General features: G+C 43.1%; 1 protein-coding gene across 3 annotated transcripts in view; it reads left to right on the top strand.

Annotated features, from left to right (window-relative positions):
• CD247 (CD247 molecule) overlaps nt 1-19231 on the top strand; it is a 47498-nt gene extending 28267 nt beyond the window's left edge. The window contains exons 1-8 of one of the 3 annotated variants that reach the window (XM_033518734.1): nt 9303-9448; nt 12025-12131; nt 13323-13376; nt 14637-14720; nt 15351-15386; nt 16039-16095; nt 17337-17378; nt 18094-19231. In XM_033518734.1, coding sequence (XP_033374625.1) covers nt 12105-12131; nt 13323-13376; nt 14637-14720; nt 15351-15386; nt 16039-16095; nt 17337-17378; nt 18094-18159 — 366 coding nt within the window. In that variant the 5' untranslated portion in view covers nt 9303-9448; nt 12025-12104 and the 3' untranslated portion in view covers nt 18160-19231. Of the gene's footprint in view, nt 1-9302; nt 9449-12024; nt 12132-13322; nt 13377-14636; nt 14721-15350; nt 15387-16038; nt 16096-17336; nt 17379-18093 lie in introns of those variants that run through there. The other 2 variants (XM_033518730.1, XM_015636927.3) reach the window with 2 other exon arrangements.
• Nucleotides 19232-21530: the final 2299 nt, after the last annotated feature.

Below are 21530 nucleotides of genomic sequence, written 5' to 3'. Positions count from 1 at the left end.
CCTTATAATAATCTCCATGAATATCCTTGTGCTATAGGTTTTGATTCTTATGTGACCCAATAAGGTTACTTTAAAATGAAGTCAAGGATGGTTTTGCAGAAACTGCTGGGACTCTCTTTTAACCTAGTGATGCATTTGTGATTTGAGGAACTTGGACAAAAACAATGGGGAGAATAATGCCAAATTTTCTGTAGTATTGCAAGAAACATGTAGACCTGCCTTCTTTCACTGTTACACTTCTGCTCAGTAATAAAAATAAAACACAAATCTTGACTGAAGATAAGGATATCAGTTTTTCTTCTTCAGTTGTAAAGTGAGTAATCATTGAGCAAAATGACTCTGTATTATTTCCATGAAAATGCTGGTACCATCAGACTCCACCGCACCAGAATAAGCACAAAACATTTCTGTAGAAATCAGTAGTCAGTCAGGGTTTCTGGGAGTCAAGAGTTCACAGGTTGATCCACATGTGTTAATAACATTATTTAGAGTTTTTATTATTGATTTTAGCACTGCTGGGTAACTTTCTGGAGGGTAAAATTTAAGCTGTCCATCTGCCAGTAGAGCTTGATCTTTCTGAGTTTGCAGAAGATGTTTCTGATCAGAAGCAAGACAAATATACCCTCTTCACTCCAATTGCAGTTATCTGCTAATAGAAATTCAAATGGCAAAGTTTATTTTGTTTTTAAAACATGACTTACTGACATTTCCCAAAAAACTGAAAGTACAACTAATTTTGAAATGCAGTTTTTGAAAAATCTTAATTATACAGTTGTGTCTTTAATTACAAATTGGTTGTGCATGAATTCTAAATATACCCAACATCTAATATCTGCAGGTAGCATAACCAGCTGCAGAATTTAATCTCTGCAGAAATACCAATCTCTGAACAGCCCACCAAGAGGGTATTTCTGTGTCATAGTCAGCCGAGAATTTTAAGTGAAGCAGTATGTTCAGTGTTCTACTTTATTTAGCTTTACCTAGATTATAAATAGCAGCATAAAACTGCCACTCAATCGCTGCTTCTAAAGAGTACATAATTTTGCATAGGATTTGATCAGTAATTTTTCACTTTTTATGTTGCCACCATCATGATAATGCTAGAAATGTGACAGGGAAAAGAGAAGAAATTGCTTTTATTGTTGTAAACTATGTCTGAAAACCGTAGTTTTTGGATCGCCGACTGTTAGCATGGTAATAAAATTACTGAACAGATTTTCTCTTCCCAGCTTTTCAAGCTTTTTCTCTTTTAGGGACTTTTTTCTGATCATAAACTTACAAGATTGAGATATTTAACAGTGGGACACTGGAGGAGGATGGGTATTGCCAGCAGGGAAATTTGGCTGCAGGGGGTTGTGGCACTAGTTTGGTAAAATAAAATTGTCTAAGGTCTATGCAGATTTGCTTATGATTTCACTATTTATATTTCTTTTTTTTTCTCAGCATACAAAATTAAATGTATCTTTATGAAATTAAATTGATTAATTAAGATAATGTTTGCTCTATAGCTATATCTACATCTCTATGTAATTTAATTTAGATAAAAACCCACTATGTGACAGTGGATGCCGTCATGTTCAATAAATTTCAGGTGCATGGAATCTGTTAGGAAATTACTTTTTTGTCCTGTCCAAGCACAAAATTGACTGGCAGGAGAAATACATAGTGATTTTATTTTTCCATCATTTTTTGGTGAACCAGTTTTATATCCTTAACAGTATCAGGTAGAGCAGGTTACAAAGCCAGACTTCTTTTGCTTCACGTGCCCAGACTTTCTCCTTAGACCTTTGTATTTTGTGCATGTGCTGTGCTCTTCTTCAGTGGAAATGCAGAAATTTTTGGAGAGTTAAATATATATATTTGGTGCTGTGCAATGAGCTGAACCATCTGCTCCTTCCTGCTCTTTTGCCTTGTAGTAAATCATTCGAATATAGCTTTTGCAATGGACTTGGAGTAAGCCACTGATAATTTTTGTTGATAAAATAGAAATACAGCTTTGGGATATATTTATAAAAAAACAAACAAACAAACTTTTTAAATTAAAGAGTTCAGAGGAAATTTTTTTTTTCTTTTTCTTTTTTTTTTTCCTGACTTCCAGTGTGTAGGCATGTGAAAATGAATTGCAGAGGAACAAACTGTCAGATTACTCCAAAAGCAGGGCAGAATACAGCAAATTTAAAGAGTAATGAAAAGGTTTATTTTCCAGAAAAAGAATTGTGTATGATCATACCCTCCAAACTTAAATTTGTTAGATTGAACAAATATTTATAATATAATGAATAATGTGTTAGAAAAAACATTTGCCTTTGTCTTTTAATTATTGACACACACTCCCTGTTTCTTGTGCACCTTTGAAGGTGTGCATGTGTCTGCTCTGTGGCTAAACCTGTTCTCTTTGAATTAAATGGCCTTTTCTAATCTGAAATCAGTGGTGTGGGGAATGAATTCATCCATTTTGGAATCTGCTCTTTACTGGGAAGAAAACAGGACATTTGTTTACATTCACTTGCATTTCTTCCTCCGTTTGGATGTGATAAGCCCCAGCACAATCCTCGTGAGTGCTATCGGCTCCAATAGCTTCACTTCTTTTGTCTGTAAAAGCAGGGTAGCTTCTCCAAACAGTTTTCAAGGGATAGATTGAAATAATTAATGCACATCTAATGGCTAATTCTGTGGGATAACACTTTCCTTAATGGGATTAATTCCAGCCTTGCACGTGCCAGAAATTCCCGGTGGCATGGATGAGGCCACTGCAAAGCACCTCGAAGTAGGTCCCTGGTACCTTCCCTCTTCCCCTCTGTCCTATTAGGAATACACACCAAGTCCAGATGTGAATGGACTATGGATTGATCACAATTAATCTCAGAAAAGCTTTTATATTAAGGGAGAAGAGTGTTTTGTCCTGTACAAGCCCATGCATTGTCTGGCCACCCAGTCCTTTGTTACATATTTTGGGTAGTACAATACCCAGTAAAGAGTTCCATGGCAAGAAAAACTTGTCATGGACAGAAGTAGAAGAAAGATTTTTCTTAGAGAGTACAAAAAGTAAATTAAACACTAAGGATCCTTTTAGGAGAAAATTTATTTTCTGTGGGCATTTGATCACTTGGCAATTTTTCACCCCATCCAGCAGTTCTGTGACTGCACTTTCTCAAACTGTGCTTTCAATAAAGCTGACCTAAGCTCCCAGTGCTATGAAAAATGGAGCACATATAAATTTCCTTTGCATTCTAAATCCATCTCAGCTGCACACAGAAAGCAAACAAGTACAGTTTCCACACAGCCTTTTTATCTCTCTCCACATCCCAGAGGCTTCCCAGTCTGGCTTGTTGTGGAAGAGAGGTGGTGTTTAAAGTAAACCTAATTTCAAAATTTTCTTCCATTTTAGAAGCAGCATTAAAGATCTTAAGAGGAACATGTTTTATGAGGCTGACAAGCAATTAGATGAGTGCAGTGGCAGTACAAGTGCATGATTCTACACTTACAAAATTAGTTGGAGTGAGAAAAATCAGAGACAACATAATATTCCATCTCAGGTGGCTGCTTCAGATAGGTGCGCTGAAACTTGAAGGTATAAACAGAATTGTTCTGTAAAATATACCTGGTAAGTGGCTGAGAGCTGCTTGTCTATGTTAAGATGGAAAGAATAAATACAAGGCATCTAAATCCTCTGAAACAGCTGTGCCGTTCCTCCAGGAAAACAAAACTAAACTAAATCTAGTTATAAGCAGCAGAATAAGATTTCTCTTTGCTAAATGTCTGGAAAATCTTTCAATAAAAAATCTTGAAGAAAAACCAATAGGGTCAATATAGTGCTGTGTATGAAATTAATTTAAATTACTCATGATAGCACAGCTTTCCTGATTTTCAGTGTATTCCCAAGTAATTACTGGAATTAACTTGACAAATTTTAATCTTAGTTGCATGCAGTGGGTAAATTATAATTACTTCATCTCAGTTGCAAATACTGCCATAGAATGCTTTGAACTCATAGTATAAATAAACAGGAAACTTTTTGTGATGAGAGATTGGGGTCCTTTTCCTTGGGTTTTTGGATTTTTTTTCCTACAAGTCTGTTTCCACAGGCAAACAATTAAGAAGGTACCAGCTTCCAGTGCCTGAGCTTTTGAGAGGATTTCAGTATTTTTGACAGTTAATGTATTACTTTCATCTTATAGGTGGTGAAATAAAGGTGTTACATGAAGTCATTAATGATAAGGAAATTCTTTCCTCCTATTTCTCCCTCCCCACATGGGAATGTATTGCTTTAATTCAAAAGTCTTTAATTCAGTCTTTAAGTCAAAATTTATATATAAGCTTTTCATTCTTGCCATTTCCTACCTATGTGTGAGAAGGTGTATTTCAAAATACAGTACTTTTTTCTCCCCTTTATCCTGTAATGCCATCTGAGATAAGGTTTTCTAGAGTTGGGTGTAGTCTCTCAGGTGGCTCTTAACAAAATGCAGCAGTGAGGATGCACCAGCCACAGTTTTGTCACCTGATAGGAGCAGGGCCTCAGCAGTGAGGTGTTACCAGGGATAAATAAATCTGTGCCCCACTCGCAGATCCGTGACAAACCCTTTCTCTTCAGCAGTGCCATAAAATTTTAGCTGCATAGTTGCTACATGCTATGGAAATGTGAATGCTCCCAAATCAGAGGAAGGGCATTAAGGAGGTGGAAGAAGCAATTCCTTCTTTCTTCATGTGGAATGTGTGAGGGTCCAAGGATTTAGGTGTTTTTTTCTGAGCCCCTTTGCTGAAGGAGTCCATCGAGGACCAAGGCAAAGTTTGTTGTGATATTTCCATTTTGTGAGAGATCATCCATTGTCTCCTTTTTTATGAGGCCTGTGAAATACTTCATGTTACTCTTTTCAGAGTGGAATATTCCCCAGTGGTCTTAATATTGTTATTGCTAAGCTTGGTTGAGCAATGCTGCAAGAAAAATATGCAGGGAATTAATATTAGCCCAAATCCTTAATCACGCTTTCTCTCTTCTCTGTACATAACTTGGTGTTGCACAGGGGAGGTTATTTGGGGTTTTTTTGCCTGTGCATCCCCTGGCAGAGGCAGGACATGACACACACATCTCTGCACTAAGTGGGTCAGTGGCAGGGGACCGCTCTGAAACCTCTCCCTCCCGCTGTGTGCAGCTACTGCAGGCTTTAGAGCCTCAGCCGTTGGGGCCGGTGTCACCTCCTTCCTGCCCCAGAATCCGAGCCACTGCATCTGCAGATGATTTAACTATTTCCATCCTTGACACCACGCTTCACCAGGAATTCCTTCACCCTCACAAGCCTCGTTGCAAGTGGATGTTGCAATGAAAACATCTTGAGGCTTTGCTGACCTTTAAACAGTCTGCTCCTAGTTGTCCTGCTCAAGTAAATCTTGCAGCCTTCCCACCTCATTTCTACCCTGTGTTATCTACCTTCCCTGTGATTCAGTCATTTACCTGCTGAAAAATACTGTATGAGAAATGTGTTGAAAATGTTGAATGACAGCTGCCTGGGTTTTGAAAACTGTTGCTATTAACCAAAAAATGTGGATGACTTTCATTACTGAGGGTTTGGCGTCCTTCCCTGCTCTGGCTCTTTTGGCACTGATGAGATCTGGTGCTGGTGGTGAGTTTAGGTGGAAATTGATCCCTGAAAAAGGAAAAAAAACCCTGATTTGATTCCAGTAGGATTAGCTGTGATAAATGTCCAGGCATGGCTTTGACCATAGATCAGGGATGGCTCCTGTAATTGTCCCAGCTTTGGTCCATGTTGGCTGCAGGGGAAGGAATTTCTCATGGGCTGACTGTTCTCTCTAAATGGCCTTGTAGCTGAATTCTCCCTCCAGCACCTCCACCCTCGTGTTCTTGTGAGGGATTTTTTACTGCTCTGCTCGCATCAAGCCAAGGGAGCTGCAGTCAAGCTCAGGCTGAGACAACAGCCCAGGTGAGGCTCTTGCTGGGCCTGTGCATCTCTGCATTCAGTTCCCACCATTTCCCACCAGTAGGGATAGCTCCATTAGCTCAATTTGGAAGTTTGAAACTAGGATAAAAGGGAGTGGAAATGCCTTTAAAATCTCCTGGTTGGGAATTGTTCTTCCTGTTATGAGTAGATTTGATTATTGGAGCCATGAGCTGTGAGCTAGCTGTGAAGACTAACTTAAAAATTTAATTAAATTTAAAGTACTTAGGGAAATGTCTGCCACTGTGTGCTCACCAGACAGAGAAACACATCTGATGGTGATCAGCAGCATCTTGTGCTTGACTCAGTGTCTCTTCCTTCAACCTTGCAGCGTGAAGTCTCTTTGGGATTCCCAAGGAGACAAGGAGGCTCAATTCTTTTATGTAGCCCTCCCTCATGTGCACGGGGTTGTAGGAGCTGAAATGAAAAGGCCAGCTGACAGTAAATCAGTCTGGGGTGAGTTACTGCTGTGGGACAGAGTCGGTAGGGCAAGGGAAAGGCTAAGTGACCTAGAAGCATTTGAATAATAATTCTTGCTTCTTTGTACATTTAACACCAGATTGAATTAGACACTAGAAAATTTACAGCAGGGAACACCTTTTGCATTAACTGGATTAAACTTTTGCTGTCCCTGATGAAGATGGGTCTAGTAAAAGCACTGATGCCTAATCTAAACCCCCTACAAAAGCTGAAAGAGCTGCACAGCTTGCATCTGTCAGCCCAGCCTGTTGGATACCCATGTCTGCATTTGCCCTGTGCATGGTTTGCTGTCTCTAGGAGGCAACATCAGGCTTGCTTCAGGAAAGCCCTTTGCACTGAGTCCTTGCTAAACTGAGAAGTGAAAGCAGTTGCTTTTTCTGAGAATGACTGACTGTTTTGATGAAGCAAGGAGTCCCCTTCCAGAGATGAGCAAGGCACTCCCCTCCTTTCTGTTTCTGACAAGGTTCTGGAAGGATTTGGAGGGTCTGTCTAATTTAATTATACATTCAAAGTTAATCGTCTTCACCTTCAGACTGAAAAGGTAGATCATTTATTGTTTTCTGCACATGTTGCCTTTTCCCACATATTGAACAGCTGTTGGACATCCCCTTGTCTTGCTCCCATTACAGTACCCTGGACTTTTTTTTATTAGTCTTTATTCCATGATGCACTAGAAAATCATAGAAAAGTTTGTGTTGGAAAGCACCTTAAAGGTCATCTAGTTCCAAACACTCTGCCATGGGCAGGAACACCGATGTTTAACCCTTTGGGGCATTATAATATTTTCCTTCTTTTGACTCTATTTCTTCCAAATAAATCAGAGGGAAACTTGAATTATTTGAACTTTGTGTTAGTGCATCCCTGAAAGGGATCCTAAAAGGAGTATGAAGAGCTCACAAGAATCCTAAATCATCTTACCCTGACTTTCCATAGGGCTAAGATTCATTGGTGAAAACAGTGGGAGTTAATGGCCTAAAATACTTTCCTTTTTAAATGTAATTATTTAGGCTGCCCAACATCTAGTCTTGTAACCTGAATCCTGATCCTTTCAGCAGTTTCCTCTAACAACAACGATGAACTCTAATGCTGAACTTCAAGGGCACAAGCTTTGCTTTGGGCTGTGCTGTTTCACAAATATGTGATGGAATATTGATGACAAATTAATTGACCCTCTGCCTTCTGCAAGTGAAGGAGAATTCGGCCTCTGCTTCTTCAGCCCTGGAGGATCACAGGTTTGTTTGTTGTTTATATCTGTGAGAAAAAGCCATAGAAATATATAAACATAAACAAACCCCATGATAGATACATACTTTATGAACAGGATTATCTGTAATAATTTTAGCTGGCTAACTTGTAGGCAATTATTCTGGGCTCTTTTTTTTGCTGCAGGCCTGTGTACACTTGAAGTGAAGCACCATGAAGGGTGCTCTTCTCTCTCCTCATTCTGCCCCGAGCCCAGGGAGCTCTCTTGGGTTCAGAATTTTGCTCTCAAGCAGCAGCAGTGAGGCGAGATCCATCACACCCAGCATCTCCCTGCTGTCAGCCTCCAGAGAGAGAGGCTGGTAGGTGCCTGATGTGGCAGTGGCACCTGCAGCTGTGGAATTCTGTCCCCACAGGGGTCTGGAAACACAAACCTGCAGCAAGAGGCTCTTGGATGATACAAGGTAGAAGTGAGGTAAAAGCAACAATCCAGAGTCACAGGGATCACTGCTGGTGGAAGATGGTGGTGTCTGTGAAAGGCTGCCTCCTTTACCCCAGCAAGCAGCTGTGGCATCTCTGGGCTGCTGGGAGAAGACCCTACAGGATCTGCCTTTAAACACCTTTGTGTGTAACCACAGCTGCATCAATAAATCTCTTGGGCTGGATTGGTTTTCATGGGCTTCACTGAGAAACTGTTTCCAGGAAGATAAAATGCTTCATTTACAGCTGTGTTACTGAATTTTGGTAACCCCTAAAAGTAAAACCCTTAAATTAACCACTTAATAAGAGCCATGGGAGAGAAAAAAAATTATGGTGGACAGATTTGATCTGGATTTACAAGTAATTCAGCTTTTACAGTCTGTATTTCTCAAACTATTATCAGGAATCATGGTCTAACCCAATCCAGATGCACACTAAAAACATTGGAGGAGGAAAATATTTAAAGAAATGTTCTGGCATGTTTCAAGGGTCGAGACCATGTTCTAGTGATTCAATCCAGCTGATCCCCATTGGTACTGGCTGCATTGGGCCAGCCCTGTGGATTGGACCCAGCCAGCTTTGGGGTGCAGCATCCCTCCCTCCTGTCATATTTTGGTGCAGGGTGGCTGTGTCTGGATGTGGATTCTGGGACTCCCTGTCTCTCTGCAGGACTGGAGCAACAGGCAGTGTGGGCAGGTGGCTGAAGCTAAGCTTGCTGCCCTGTGCAAGAGATCTGGTGCTGGGCCTGAGCCAGGGGCTTGAAATTCTGTGAAACCACGCAGGGCTCTCAAGGCGAGCGCCCGCAGTGCAGCCTCTCTCGCCAGCCCCCAGGCTTCCTCTCCCTCGGCTCCTGGGGCTGCTCTTGGGCTCTCACTACTGTTTTTTTTTTTTGCTTGCTTGTCCACAGCAGCCAGATATTGGCAAAAAATTGCCTTTCTTTTTTTCTTCTTTTTTTTTTTTTTCCATTTCCCATATTTCAGAAAGTAGAAGGCCACAGGGGGCTGTTGCAGAGGTCTGGCAGAGCTGCTTTGGGAGTGTGAGTATGGAGCAGGATGAGGGAGGTGCCAGCCCCACGTCCAGATTTGGGAGTGCAGGGACCTGCAGCAGCAGGAGAGAGTGCCCAGGCACAGAGGACAGCAGAGCTGCATTGCTGGGTGGGAGCAGAGAAAAGGGGGGGGAACAAAAGTCCAGGCTTTGGAAGGACGAGGTGCTGGGAGGAAACTTCTCAGGGGCAGAAGCACAGCTGCTGACAGAGTTCCAGGTATAGGCAATTGAGATTGAGGAAGGCTGGAAACCTGGGCAGTGCTCTACTCAGTGACTGTCTCCTCTCAATTCTGGTATGTGAATGTTGGAAAGATGCTGTGCAACTCCCTGTTGTTACTGGGGAACCTGTGAGGTTAACAGAGTGGGGATCAGCAGTGAAATACTTGCTGTTTGTGCTTTGCTATTTGTTTACTGTTTGTGCTTTGCTTTGTGTGACTGCTCCCTCAGGCCTGGCACCTTTTGCTCTGCCCAGCTCTCATTATCAGCTCCTCCCCTGTGATCTTGGCCTCAGCCCCCAGGCCGTGGCTGATGAGGGACAGAAAGTACATTTTGGTGGTGCCTAAGGGACTGGCCTTCTGTTTTGAAGCGGCAGTAACCCCTCCTCTGGCCATTTAAAAACCTAAACTCGTCCTGTTCACCTGAATGGATGAAAACTGTTTCAACTACCACTTGTTCATTGTGCTTCCTATCTCCTTGACCTTTCTTTCAATAGGGCTTTTCAATAGTACCTTCTGTCTTTTTCTCTCTCTCACTCTCTAATCCAGAAATCCATTTAAAAGATTATTTAGAAAGTGCTTTGTACGTTTTGTTTTGTTTAAGAACACAGAAGTAAAACGTATTAAGGAAGGAAATAACATGAGCTAACAGGACAAGGGAAATTAGCTTCAAGCTGCACCAGGGAAGGTTCAAGTGGTATATTAGGAAAATTTTCTGCACTGAAAGAGTGGTTAAGCATTGAAACAGGCTCCCCAGGGAAATGGTGGAGTCGCCATCCCTAGAAGTGTTTAAAATGTGAGTGGATGTGACACTTCACAATATGGTTGAGTGAGCAAGGTGGTATTTGGCTGAAGGTTGAACTTGATGATGTCTGAGGTCTTTTCCAACCCTAATGATTCCATCCATTTTACTGGTTTGTTTCTAAATACTGGACTTTCTCATAGTCTCAAAACACATTTTTCCAGGAACGGTCACATCCCAGAATTGCAGGCCTTCCCTCACTGGACAGCTTTAATCCATTACCTGGGATGCTGGAGGCCAGGCTGCCCACAAAAGCACCATGTGGACACTTGGTTGGCTCTGCAGAGTCAGCTGAGGTTGACCATGGCTGGCACAGAGCCACAGCTAAATCCCCTGCATATCCCCTCCTCATCTCTTGACATCTCCTCCACAGTCCTCTATGTCTCCTGCTTCGGCTTCTCCTGGTCTGGAGATTTTATTAGTGCTGGAGAAATATTGTTCTTGAGATAATTGTATGAATGTGCCTGGCTTTGGTACAAGAAGAGGGGATTTAGGGCCAGAATACCAAAAGAGTACCCAAAAATTCTGCCTTCAGCAGCATCTCAGATGCCTCCAGGCTGGTGTAAAATATTGTCCTGTGAACTGTTTAGAGAAAAAGCTCTGGGAAGGTAATCTCAGCCTGTTTGTTGGTTTAATATAAAATATTGGGCAAATAATGTAATCTCTCTGTCTCTGTTTACCCCATACCATATATATGAAATTTTATAGTCCTGAGGAAAAGGGGTGAAGAATATTTTTCATAAAGTGCTCTGAACCATATTTTTAAATGATAGAAAAAACAGGGGGGAAGAAGGAAAAACATCTAGATTCTCAATTTATTTCCATGGATTTGTTTCTAAATACACAATTTAGGAAAAAATGAATTCAAGCTCCTAGTTCAGACAAACAAATCAACTCTGTGGTATTTTTTCTGGATATGTGAGGCTGTCAGTAGAAACAGTGATTGTTTATCTTCATCAAAGGACTTTTCAGGTTATTGATAATTTTTGTCTTTCTCTTTTGAACTCCTTCCAAATCTGCACAAAGCACAACTCAGATTAATTTTACGGCATTTGTTTGTTTTGTTTTTTTATATCATTGTGCAATACAGCTTTTCCTTGGGGATGGACCTGGAGCTGCATATTGGATCTACAGTTACTTAGCCTTTGATCCTTTTAGCTGTATTTTGTGAACTTACCACATCTTTATGAACTGATACAGGAGCAGTTTCACCAGGTTTATCTGAAACACAACAATATTAACGTGCCCTACTGGATGTGGTCAGTGTAGAAATATTTAAATGGTGGCTGAAAAGATGGAGGCTCCCTTTTTTGGAGTCACACAGAAAACATGAGGGGCAATGGGTTCAAGTTACTCTTGGAGCATTGGATTTGATGGTGTCAACCTTTCTTTACATTTAATGCAGAATTGAGAAGCCCTTCCCTAAAATTTTGTCCAAACAATGTATTTTCTCACACATACGTGATGAAGGAAGCCTTAAACAGGCCCAGCCATGAATCTCTGCAGGAAATGCTGCTGGGTTTTCCCAGAAAATAAATGTCCTATGGTGGTTGGGGGATTTTGCAAACATTTCTGTCCATGGAGATATTCTCAGCTGGCTGAGATCCTGGACAGTCTGGTTTAACTGAACCTGTTTAGAGAAAAGGCTGGACTTGTCATGGTTCTTTTTGACCAGATTAATCCTATAATTGTTATATTCAGAATTCCATCTCCTTTGCAAAGGGGCAGTGTTGCCCTCACACTGGCTATTACTTTTCCATGGAGTGCTATGCAGCACTGCCACATTTATGCTGCCAAGCACTCAGTGACACAAATGACTTTGTTTGCTGATGTATCTGATATTTTTGTGCAGATGCTGCATCAGTTCTTGGCCTCACAGATCCCAGGCTCTGCTACGTGCTGGATGGATTCCTCTTCATTTACGCAGTGGTCATGACAGCCCTTTTTGTGAAGGCAAAGGTCAGTCTAACCCAACACAGATGCATTTGGATTTGGTGGCGTAAGATAGTTGAGCTGGGCTGGAAAGTGGAGGGGAACCATCTTTAAAATGAGACCTTTCCATTTTTTTGCTTTCTTTCTCTCTCTTTTTTCCTTTCCCCCCCCCCCCCCCCCCGCCTCTGTTTCTGGTGTCCACTTGAGCAACCTGGGGCAGTTCTTTCCAAAGGTTTATGAATGGAGGGGAGAAAGAGTATATGAGAGTGTTTTGATGTTACACTTCTGGACACATCAGAGATTCTGAATTTTGTACATGGGAAGTGACTGCTCGAGAGTAATGTGGATTTTTTTCTCCTGCTTTTCATTGGAAAGAGAGGAGGGGATACACAGCAAGATTGTGAAGAACATATTAAAATGTCTCAATAACTCAGACATCTTTGATACTATGAGTGTGATGCTGCAAACAACATAACCCAAACAACCAGAGGAGAGGACTTGTGTAATTGCTACAAACATGATTCTATGCCTAAATATAGACCGAGCTAGAAGGTTACTTTTAATAAAGAATTGAATGCCATAATAACTCAAGAAGGCTAAATCAATACAGACTGTAGTTTGACAGGGTTTTTTTAAAGACTACAACATGAAGTAGCTGTTCTCATTGACCCAAAACTGCCCCTTTTTACCTGAAATTTTGGCTTAGCAATTGATTGCTGGTAAGTATTGTGAGCAGCTGAGCCAAAGAGCAGCTACAGAAGGGATAATCCTTTACCTCTTTGTTAGCTGCCACTCACATCAACTTATTGTGGTGGCACCAGAGCCCTGCAAGCCAAGTGCTGCTCCTGAGGGATGCAGGGATTCCCTGCAGGAAGCCAAACAACTTTTCAGGCAACTGGAGAACCAAAGTCACAGTGAAGCACAAGATTATGACAGGAAGAGAATGGAGAGATAAAATCTGAGGAGGGCAGATGTGTAGGGAACAAACTCAGATGTTTATGAGCTGGTGATATGTGCAATAAAATGACTTGGCTGCTGAGGACAGGCTGGTGTGTGGATAAAAGTGCTGCTGCAGCAGGGGTCTGCACTGCCTGAAGCCCCACAGGGAGCTGCTTGTGGGTTGCCCTGCTTCTGATGAGAGTAGCTGGTAGGAGAGAGGGAATGAAAGGATTGAAGGGAGCCACTGTCTCTCTGCTCATGGAATGGTCTCTCTTCCAGCTCAGCCAGGCCTCTGAACCACAGCTGCGACCAGGCCAGGATGACGTGTACAACGTGAGTAACTGCTGGTCTTTGTTTTCTAACCCACCATCCAGACAGACTTTTTGGGGCACTTAGAGACAGTGAATTGCCTGCTGGTCAGAAAACCTTTGGATGAGCCAGCTAATGAGTAGGCTGTACTAATGAGTCGGTTGTACACGTGTGCAGCATGGCAGCTGTGAGGAGGAAAGGTAAAACCTCGCAGGGGAAGCTGCTGGTGTCACCACTCTGACCAGATGCTGGAGAGGTCTTTGGGCTGTTTGTTCTTGATTTGGCACACTGAGCCCTAGGTTGGCTGGAGCCCAGGCTGTTTGTTGTGCTGCCCCATGGAACAAACAGGCCTGTGAGAGCTCTGGGCGTGTGTGCAGCCACTGCCCCTGCTGCTGTTTGATGTGGACTGGGCAAAGGATAAATGCCAAGGAATGCTGTGGAGCTGACTCTGGGCACCTGCAGCTTTTCCACTCTCCAGTGTGAGGAGCCTGAGCCACCACACCCCTGTGCCTCCATTCCCAAGCTTTCCTGTTGCCCCACAGCAAGCCCTGTTGTACCAGATCATACCAGAGATGCACCTTGTCTGGTGCCCTGACTGTGGGCAGCATCTTTAGGTAGTGAAAGAGGACAGAGAAAAGACCCTGCCTGACCCTTCTCACTGCTCATTCATGGCAGCATTAAACTCCAGCTATTTTTGCTATGTCTAGTTGGCCTTTAATTTTTTTTCTCATGCTTTTGACCATAGCCACATCCTGTGACGAGTTCTGTTTAACTCTGTAATGTATGAACACTAATGCAATTTTTTTAAGTATAGCCTGTCACCTTTCAAGTAGCACTCTGTTAACTGTGCTATTCTGACCTGAAATCTCTCCTTCGTCCTTGTCCAAGGTAACCTTTCCCAGCTAAGAATTGTGTTGGGCATGAAATTTCTGTAGCTCCTTGATGCATATTTAGATGAGCAGCTCTGCAAGGAAAACAAAGCTCGTGGCTCTTTGCTCTCCAGTGGGAGAGAAAGCATGAAAATTAGTCCCTCCCCCTCATGCTCTCTAGTTTTCAACTAATTTCCACTTAGGAAAGGTTCTTGATGCAACAGCTTGCAATTTTGTGTCATTTCCATGGCTTAAATGTAGGCATTTTTGTCGACAGTGGCATTAGGGAGTAAAAATAATTTCTAGTTCAGTTATAGACCTTGTGAGCTGAGCTGGGTTCCCTTCAATTTCTGTGTCAAGATCTATTATCTCATCTCCACGGTGTCCACCCACTGCTTTTGCTCTCCTGTTTCAGAAACTCTCCCGCTCGCACAGAGACGATTACGATGTTCTGGGAGGGAAGCGAGGAGCAGACCCCGAGCTGGGCGGGAGACACCAGGTAACCTCCTGGCACAACGTGCACCTCTGTGCTTTGATCTGGTGCCTCCCACGCCGTGTCACAGCGCTGCTCACACAGGCGGCCACCAGAGCGCCTTGCTGGGGAGGGAACGAGGGCTTTGTGTCGTAACTGGGGCGGGCGGGGGGCAGGAGCGAAGCTCCCCCTCCCCTTTGGTCTCTGCCCCCCTCGCTCGGCTGGGAGCTCGCAGCCACCCGGGCGGGGACGGATGCGGAGGAGGCCCGGCAGCGGTGGGTGTTTCACAGAGCTTGCTGTGTCTGATGCCATCAAACAGGCGCCCACAAAGCAAAGCAGCAGCCAAAACAACTCCTTCTGCGGCAGAGCCCATCATTTTCAAAGGAAAAGGGAGGGAAAACCTCCTGCATCAGCAGGTGATGGCTGTAGGGAGTGAGCAGAGAAGAACTAAGTTTTACCAGTTGTTAAAACGAAATTAATTTTGCCCAGAACAAGTTGTCTGAGCAGAGCCTTATGGGTGGAGGCAGGATGGACTGGAATGGGCAGGGAAAGCCCATAGAGCCGTAGCTGTGCCATGGAGCAAATGCATAAGCACATACAAAGTGGTGGAGGATGCTGGTAGTGCAATGTATGGGCAACTTTTTTCTTGTTTTACAGCAGAGGAGAAAGAACCCTCAGGACACTGTCTACACTGTGAGTAGAGCCCTCTGGAGGGAGCAGAGAGGGAGGGATGGCTGGAAACAGGAGACACTGGTTCATAGGAGGCTTTTCCCCCCCACTACCCAGTTTCAGCTTTAGTTCAAAACTCAACAGCTGCTTTTCAAGTCTTCCCTTCACACAACTCTTCCCCCAGATCCTGTGCTTTTGCTAGAAAATTTCTGCTCACTTCTGAGTAACAGGAGGGAAAACACTGGGGAGATATGGAAAAGAACTTGGATCAAGATACCTGCTAATGCCTAATGCTAGTGCCTAACCAACATTCATCCCATGTGATTGCTGCTGCAGTATTTCCTGTGCACGGACTCCAGCCCCTGAGACTGCTCTCTGGCAAAGGCCAAATGCCAGTGCAGCTAAGAGGGGCTGCTTAGGAACCTCTTGATAGAGTTGATTTGACTCTGGCTAAATGCAGTGGTCTGTGTTCCAAAGCAGAGATACAGGAATGTTGATTCTCACGTCTTATCTTGGGTCTTTCTGGGTCTTCTGTGCCTGAGAAATGAGCTTGTCTCCAAGACCTTCACTGCTATTGAATGAGACACTCAGAGCACCTGGTTTTAAATGTGGTTACCCAGGGGCTGGCTTGGCTTTTCTGTTATCACACTGACTGTTTTCCCCTCTCTGCCTGCAGTCACTGCAGAAGGACAAGATGGGTGATGCATACAGTGAGATTGGAATGAAGGGAGAGGTGAGTCTTACTTTTCTTCCTGGTAAAAACATGGTAACAAAAAAACATTTCAGCTTTTGGGCAGAAAACCCCTGACAGCTGCCCTGGCTGAGGGGGCAGAGGGCGTGAGATGGGTGAGGAACAGCTGAAGGAAGGTCTGGTGTCAAGTGCTGCAGTGGTCCAGCGAAATTGGAAGATTTTGGGGCATGTTTCTCCAGAGCAGTTCAGAGCTGCAGGTTTATGGTTTCCCCTCCATGGGCTGCTGAGGCTGGCTGGAGTTCCAGGGTCAGGAGAGCAATTGGCAGCCCCTCCTTGTGCCTGACTTCGGACAGGAACAGGGGAAATGTCCTTCCCACAGCTCTGCTCTCAAATGTTTAGGAAGACACACATTGCTCACGTCTCCAGCTACAGCAGAGAGAGAGTTTTAGCTCTGTGCACTGCTGGGGAAGGGGAGCTTGTGTCAAAAACAAACCATCTGGGGACACTTGTTTATGGCAAAATGAAAAATTGCTCTGACCTACACAGGTTCTATTCTATGTCCAAGTGTCATATATATATACGTGTATATATATATATATAACCTTTCATTTCCTTCCGACACATGATAAAAGGGCATTGCAAAACAAAGTTTAGTGTTGAGAAATGCTGAAGCAACAGCAACATTTAATCTCTTCCCCTTTTTTATTCTAATGCTTCTCTGCCAGAGTCGAGCTCTGTCTAAGAGATACGGGGCTATAAAGTTGCACCATGTTTTTTGAATGTTTCTGTTTCTGGAGGGACAAGAACACCAAAGGCCTTGTCCCATTCCAAATATATGATCATTTAATAGGTTGCTGCAATTTTAACTGTAACAAGCACTATTCCTTGACACATTTGTGATACAATCTATTATTAAATAATCAGTGTCTACAGAAATGCTGCCAAATCTCTATACATACAGTGAATCAAAGAAATAGCAACATTCTAACAGTATGACAGGAAAATATGTCAGCAAACCAAACCAATTTGTTTTTATTTCCTACCCTCTATTTTCTCCTTAACATCCCTTGCAGCTTGTCTGGGCCGGTCCAGACTTTCCAGGTGCTTTCCTGTGCAGAGTCCAGGCCATGCACAGCTGGTACATCCTGTACACCCTGAGCAGAGCATGAGGAAACTCAGGGGCTGCTTTATCTTTGCATAATTGGAAAAGCACCATTAATCAATCTGTTAATCTTATCTATTAATTGATTAATCTATTAATCAATTGTTTTATTTTCCCAAAGCAGCAGAGGCGGCGAGGCAAAGGAAATGAAGGTCTCTACCAGGTAGGCACCACCTCCCACAGCTGCTCCCCTCACATGTCCTCCTGAGTGGTTGGATATCCAATGGCACTGTCAGGGAGGCACAGGGAAGTGAAAGGCAGCTGGAATTTTCCCAAGCAGGCAGCAGGTGTCTCACTAACTCCTCACTCTTGGAAGCCTCAGCTACCCCTGCTCTGGGATGAGCAACATAGGGCACAGCTGCCTTACCTGAGCAGGCTGTCAGGAAAGGATTGGGCATCGCTGAAAGGGCTGTCAGGGGCTGCTTCCCAGGATTCAAAACCACCTGAGGTCCCACTGCCAATTTACTTACCCAGAGCTGCACCTGATTTCCCTTCCAAATCTAAGAGAAGTCCAGAGGACAAAGTTCATGATTTGATGTCTGTTTATTTAATTATCGATGCTCACTCTAGTATCAGTTAGCTCTTAACAATACACAGGTAAAATGTACTCCAAAGATCTGCAGAACCAGTTAGGATGATTTGCTGTAGTCATATTTTCATGACAATTATTCAGGATGTACCCTGCCTTCAGGTAAGTAATAGCTGTTTGCACCACACAAAGACTAAAGAATCACTCAGGAGTAAAAACCTCTGTAGGGGGAAAAAAAAAAGATCAGATGCTCCTGACTTGAACCCCTGCCACCCTGTTGCTGCCAGTCAGCCAGGAAAAAGCATTCACATTCATCCCTCACCTCTTTCTCTGGCTTTCTCTTTTTCAGGGGCTCAGTGCAGCAACCAAGGACACTTATGATGCTCTCCAAATGCAGCCTTTGCCCCCACGCTAAGTGGGAGCCTCAGAGGGGATGGGCAGGAGTGAGAGATGCCCACCTGCTTTGGGGAGGAGAGGGGGGAAAGCCTTTTTCATCCAACACAAGCACTGTGTGTTTTCTGTGTGCAAGATCCTCCTTGGGTTGGTGCACAGACTCTGGACCTGGCCTTTCTCCCTCTCCTCCTGAATCATGTAACTGCTTCTGCTACTAGAATGTACATAACTGTAAAGTTGTTTCCAGTTTTAGTGGGTATTAGGCTGATTGTTTTTTTTTGGTAAGGTTTGTGTTGTGTGACCAGACCACACCTGGTAACACTGCTATTTCCATAGCTCTTCCTTGTCTTCCAGAGTATTAAGACATGGACTTATAGTTTTATTGCATTTAAACTATTTGCAGAGATAGGGGGGCTGTATTTACTTCCTGTAGTATTTATCTTAAGACTATTTCTCCCTTTTTGCTTTAAATTTGCCTTTAAAAAACTGCTTCAGTGGAGGGCAACTTGTTTTTCTTTAATTATAAAGAGTGACATGATGTTGCAGCAGTGAAGCAGGGAGGCTGAATGCCAACTTTCCAGTAGGAAGAAAATGAGCACCAATATCCCAAAAAAGATCAAGCAAAGGCACTGCCACTCATCCATAAATATGAGCCAGGTAAGGTAAGCTGAGTGAGAGACTTCTTTGCAGGCAGTAAAACAAAACAAGGAGATGGGTTCCCCTGTTATCACTTCCAGACAACAAACTGTACAAAAGCCAACATAAATGCCTTTTCCAAACCAGTCTCTCATCAGGCTGCCTCTAAAAGGTGTGGGTATCATTCCAAAGAGGCACCACTTCAATAATGCCATGTGTTTGTGATGAATTAATAAATTAGTGCCGCAGCCCCGTGTGCGTGTGCAGGGAGCAGCAGCGGAATGGCACGAGCTCCTTACCTGAGGCATTCAGGCCGTCTGAAGCAGCCTGCAGCACCATCTCCCAGGGAAGCTGAGGAGGACAGGATTCCAACAGGAGCTCCTACACACATCCCAGAAGCTGGGATGGGCTGTTGGGGAAAATGCCCCAAACCCAGGTATCAAAGGGACACTCACCTGCTGCTGTCTCTTATACACATCTACATCCCAGAAGCTGGGATGGGCTGTTGGGGAAAATGCCCCAAACCCAGGTATCAAAGGGACACTCACCTGCTGCTGCTGCAGCCTCAGTTTTGCCCGTGCCTCGCAAGGCTGCACAGTGAAGCCTGGAGGAATTCAGCAAGGACAAATCCAGCCCAGCAAAGCCAGGGGTGTTTCACCTCGACTCAGGAGCTGAGCAAGCCATCTCACCAGCCCTCACGGAAGAAGGAGAGCTAAAGCAAGGCTGTGGGAACAAGAGCTGCTGCTCTGGGCGCTGCCCAGATGAGGTTGTGTCTTCTTTCCAGGGACTGGTGGGTTAGCAGCAGAAAAACTTGTTGAAATGGGTGCTTTGCAAGTTCCAAGGCAGTTTTACTTCTTTAGCAGTAAAACTGTACCTGCAGTAGGTGCTTGTAGCTTTTAAGGAATATTTGCAATAAATTAAAGGAAAAAAAAAGTAAACTGAGAAATGGTAATGAATGTTTCTCAAAAAAAAAAAATTGCTAGATCCTTTACTGTTCTGCAGTGACAAGAAAAATTGAGAGAACTGGGTGATAACTGAGACAGCTGAGCTGAAAATTACAGTAAAGTTATGCTGCAAAAAGCGCTTGATGCAAGAACAAAGAGTGCTGAAAACAGCTTTCTCTTTTAAAATCACCATAACTATATCTTCAAGATGTAGAAGTCACAAGTTTTTGCAGCATGAAATACCAACCACCAAACAATAGGAATGAAATTCTTTGGGGGGGGGAAATCACCTTTATGCTCTTTAAGTATCAATGGAGACCTTGATTTCAAAAAGCATCTAATGCTGTTTTTGGGGCCGCTCACGGTGGGGCTGAGCTGAGTCTCCTCTTTGCCATCAGGAAGCCACTGAAGCTGTTTCTGCTTTTAGGAGAAGAGCTGATAAATACAGAATCAGAACAAAAGCTTCAAGCAGAGTGCATAAAACCCAGGCTCTCCTGCAGTTTGACAAGACAAAGGGCACCACAGATCAATCTACTGGCCCGGTTTGATGCACAGGGGAAGAGAAATCAGCCTCCCCCCGCCACATTTAAAAACTACAAACAAGTGCATACATGTTAAAACACTTGGAAAATGGTTTAATGATGTTTACAACAGAAATGAACTGTACAATTACAGTAAGTTTAATATATATAAAAAATTACAGCAGACAAATGCATCTACACAAAATCTACCTTTTCATTCTGATTTACTGTAATCTACACAATCTCTCAATGCCTACAGCTATCTGTAGGCAACCACTGGGAAAATAATAATAATAATAATATAATAATAATAATAATAAAGGACATCTTTAAAGAGACAGCATTTCGCCTTCCTCCTCACCCTTAGTGTGATCAGCAAGGTTTTGAAATGTGTGGGACTCTCACATTTCAGTCTCAAGAAAAGCTTGGGTTGCGTTTGGGTAGGGTACTCCCACAATGGCCCTAGATTTCAAGTGTTCTGCTGACCTCAAGTTTATAAATGCAGTGTATGAGGAAGGGCAAGAGAAAAAAAAAACCTCCCAGCCAGTGTAAGCAGGCAGTTGCACAGAGCAGTGAAACCATTAGGACCAAAAACTTGTCTTATTTAGGAAAAAAAGCAAAAAAGGGACTGCCCAGACACTACAGACATTCACAAATCCTCGCTTCTTTGAAAATTACTATCAGATTTAGAAGAAAGGGCTTGGTTTTCCACTCCCAATTCTTCATACAAAGGGGTAGTTTTCAAACTAACATGTTAAATACTTTTTAAAAACAAAATTTAAGCTACTTCCTCTTTGGCCCACCCCTTAAAAACAGTGAAACCCCCTTTGCACTGAGAAAGAACCTCAGGTCAGTGGGGGAAAAAAAAGAACATGCTGTCTCTTTAAAAAGAAAGAAAGAATCCCAGTTGGGAGCGGCCATCAGTGAAAATGCGATCCAAATTGGCGGTCTGGTGGAAATTCCTCACGGAATATTATGTACAGTTTAAAAACCTTTGTAGTTGGTTTTTCTTTTATTATTATTTATGAACACCTAGGCAGTGAAAACTGTTATGTTAATACATACATAGACACACCCAAAACATACAAAAATACTATTATTTCAAACTACTAAGAATAGGACAAGTTCAGTTATCTCCATGCTATGACTTTAAGAGCATTACACTGAAACAAACAAGAATTTAAACGACAATTTTTTAATATCCCAGAAATATACCAAAATATACATCTAAGCTTTGGAATTACTGAGGTTAGACTAATGCAAGTGCTGGGTAATCGTACTTAATACACAAG

This window comes from Parus major, chromosome 1 (assembly GCF_001522545.3).
Source record: "Parus major isolate Abel chromosome 1, Parus_major1.1, whole genome shotgun sequence".
NCBI lineage: Eukaryota > Metazoa > Chordata > Aves > Passeriformes > Paridae > Parus > Parus major.
The sequence above is the reverse complement of the archived record's forward strand: the minus strand, read 5'-3'. Positions and strand labels throughout refer to the sequence as shown.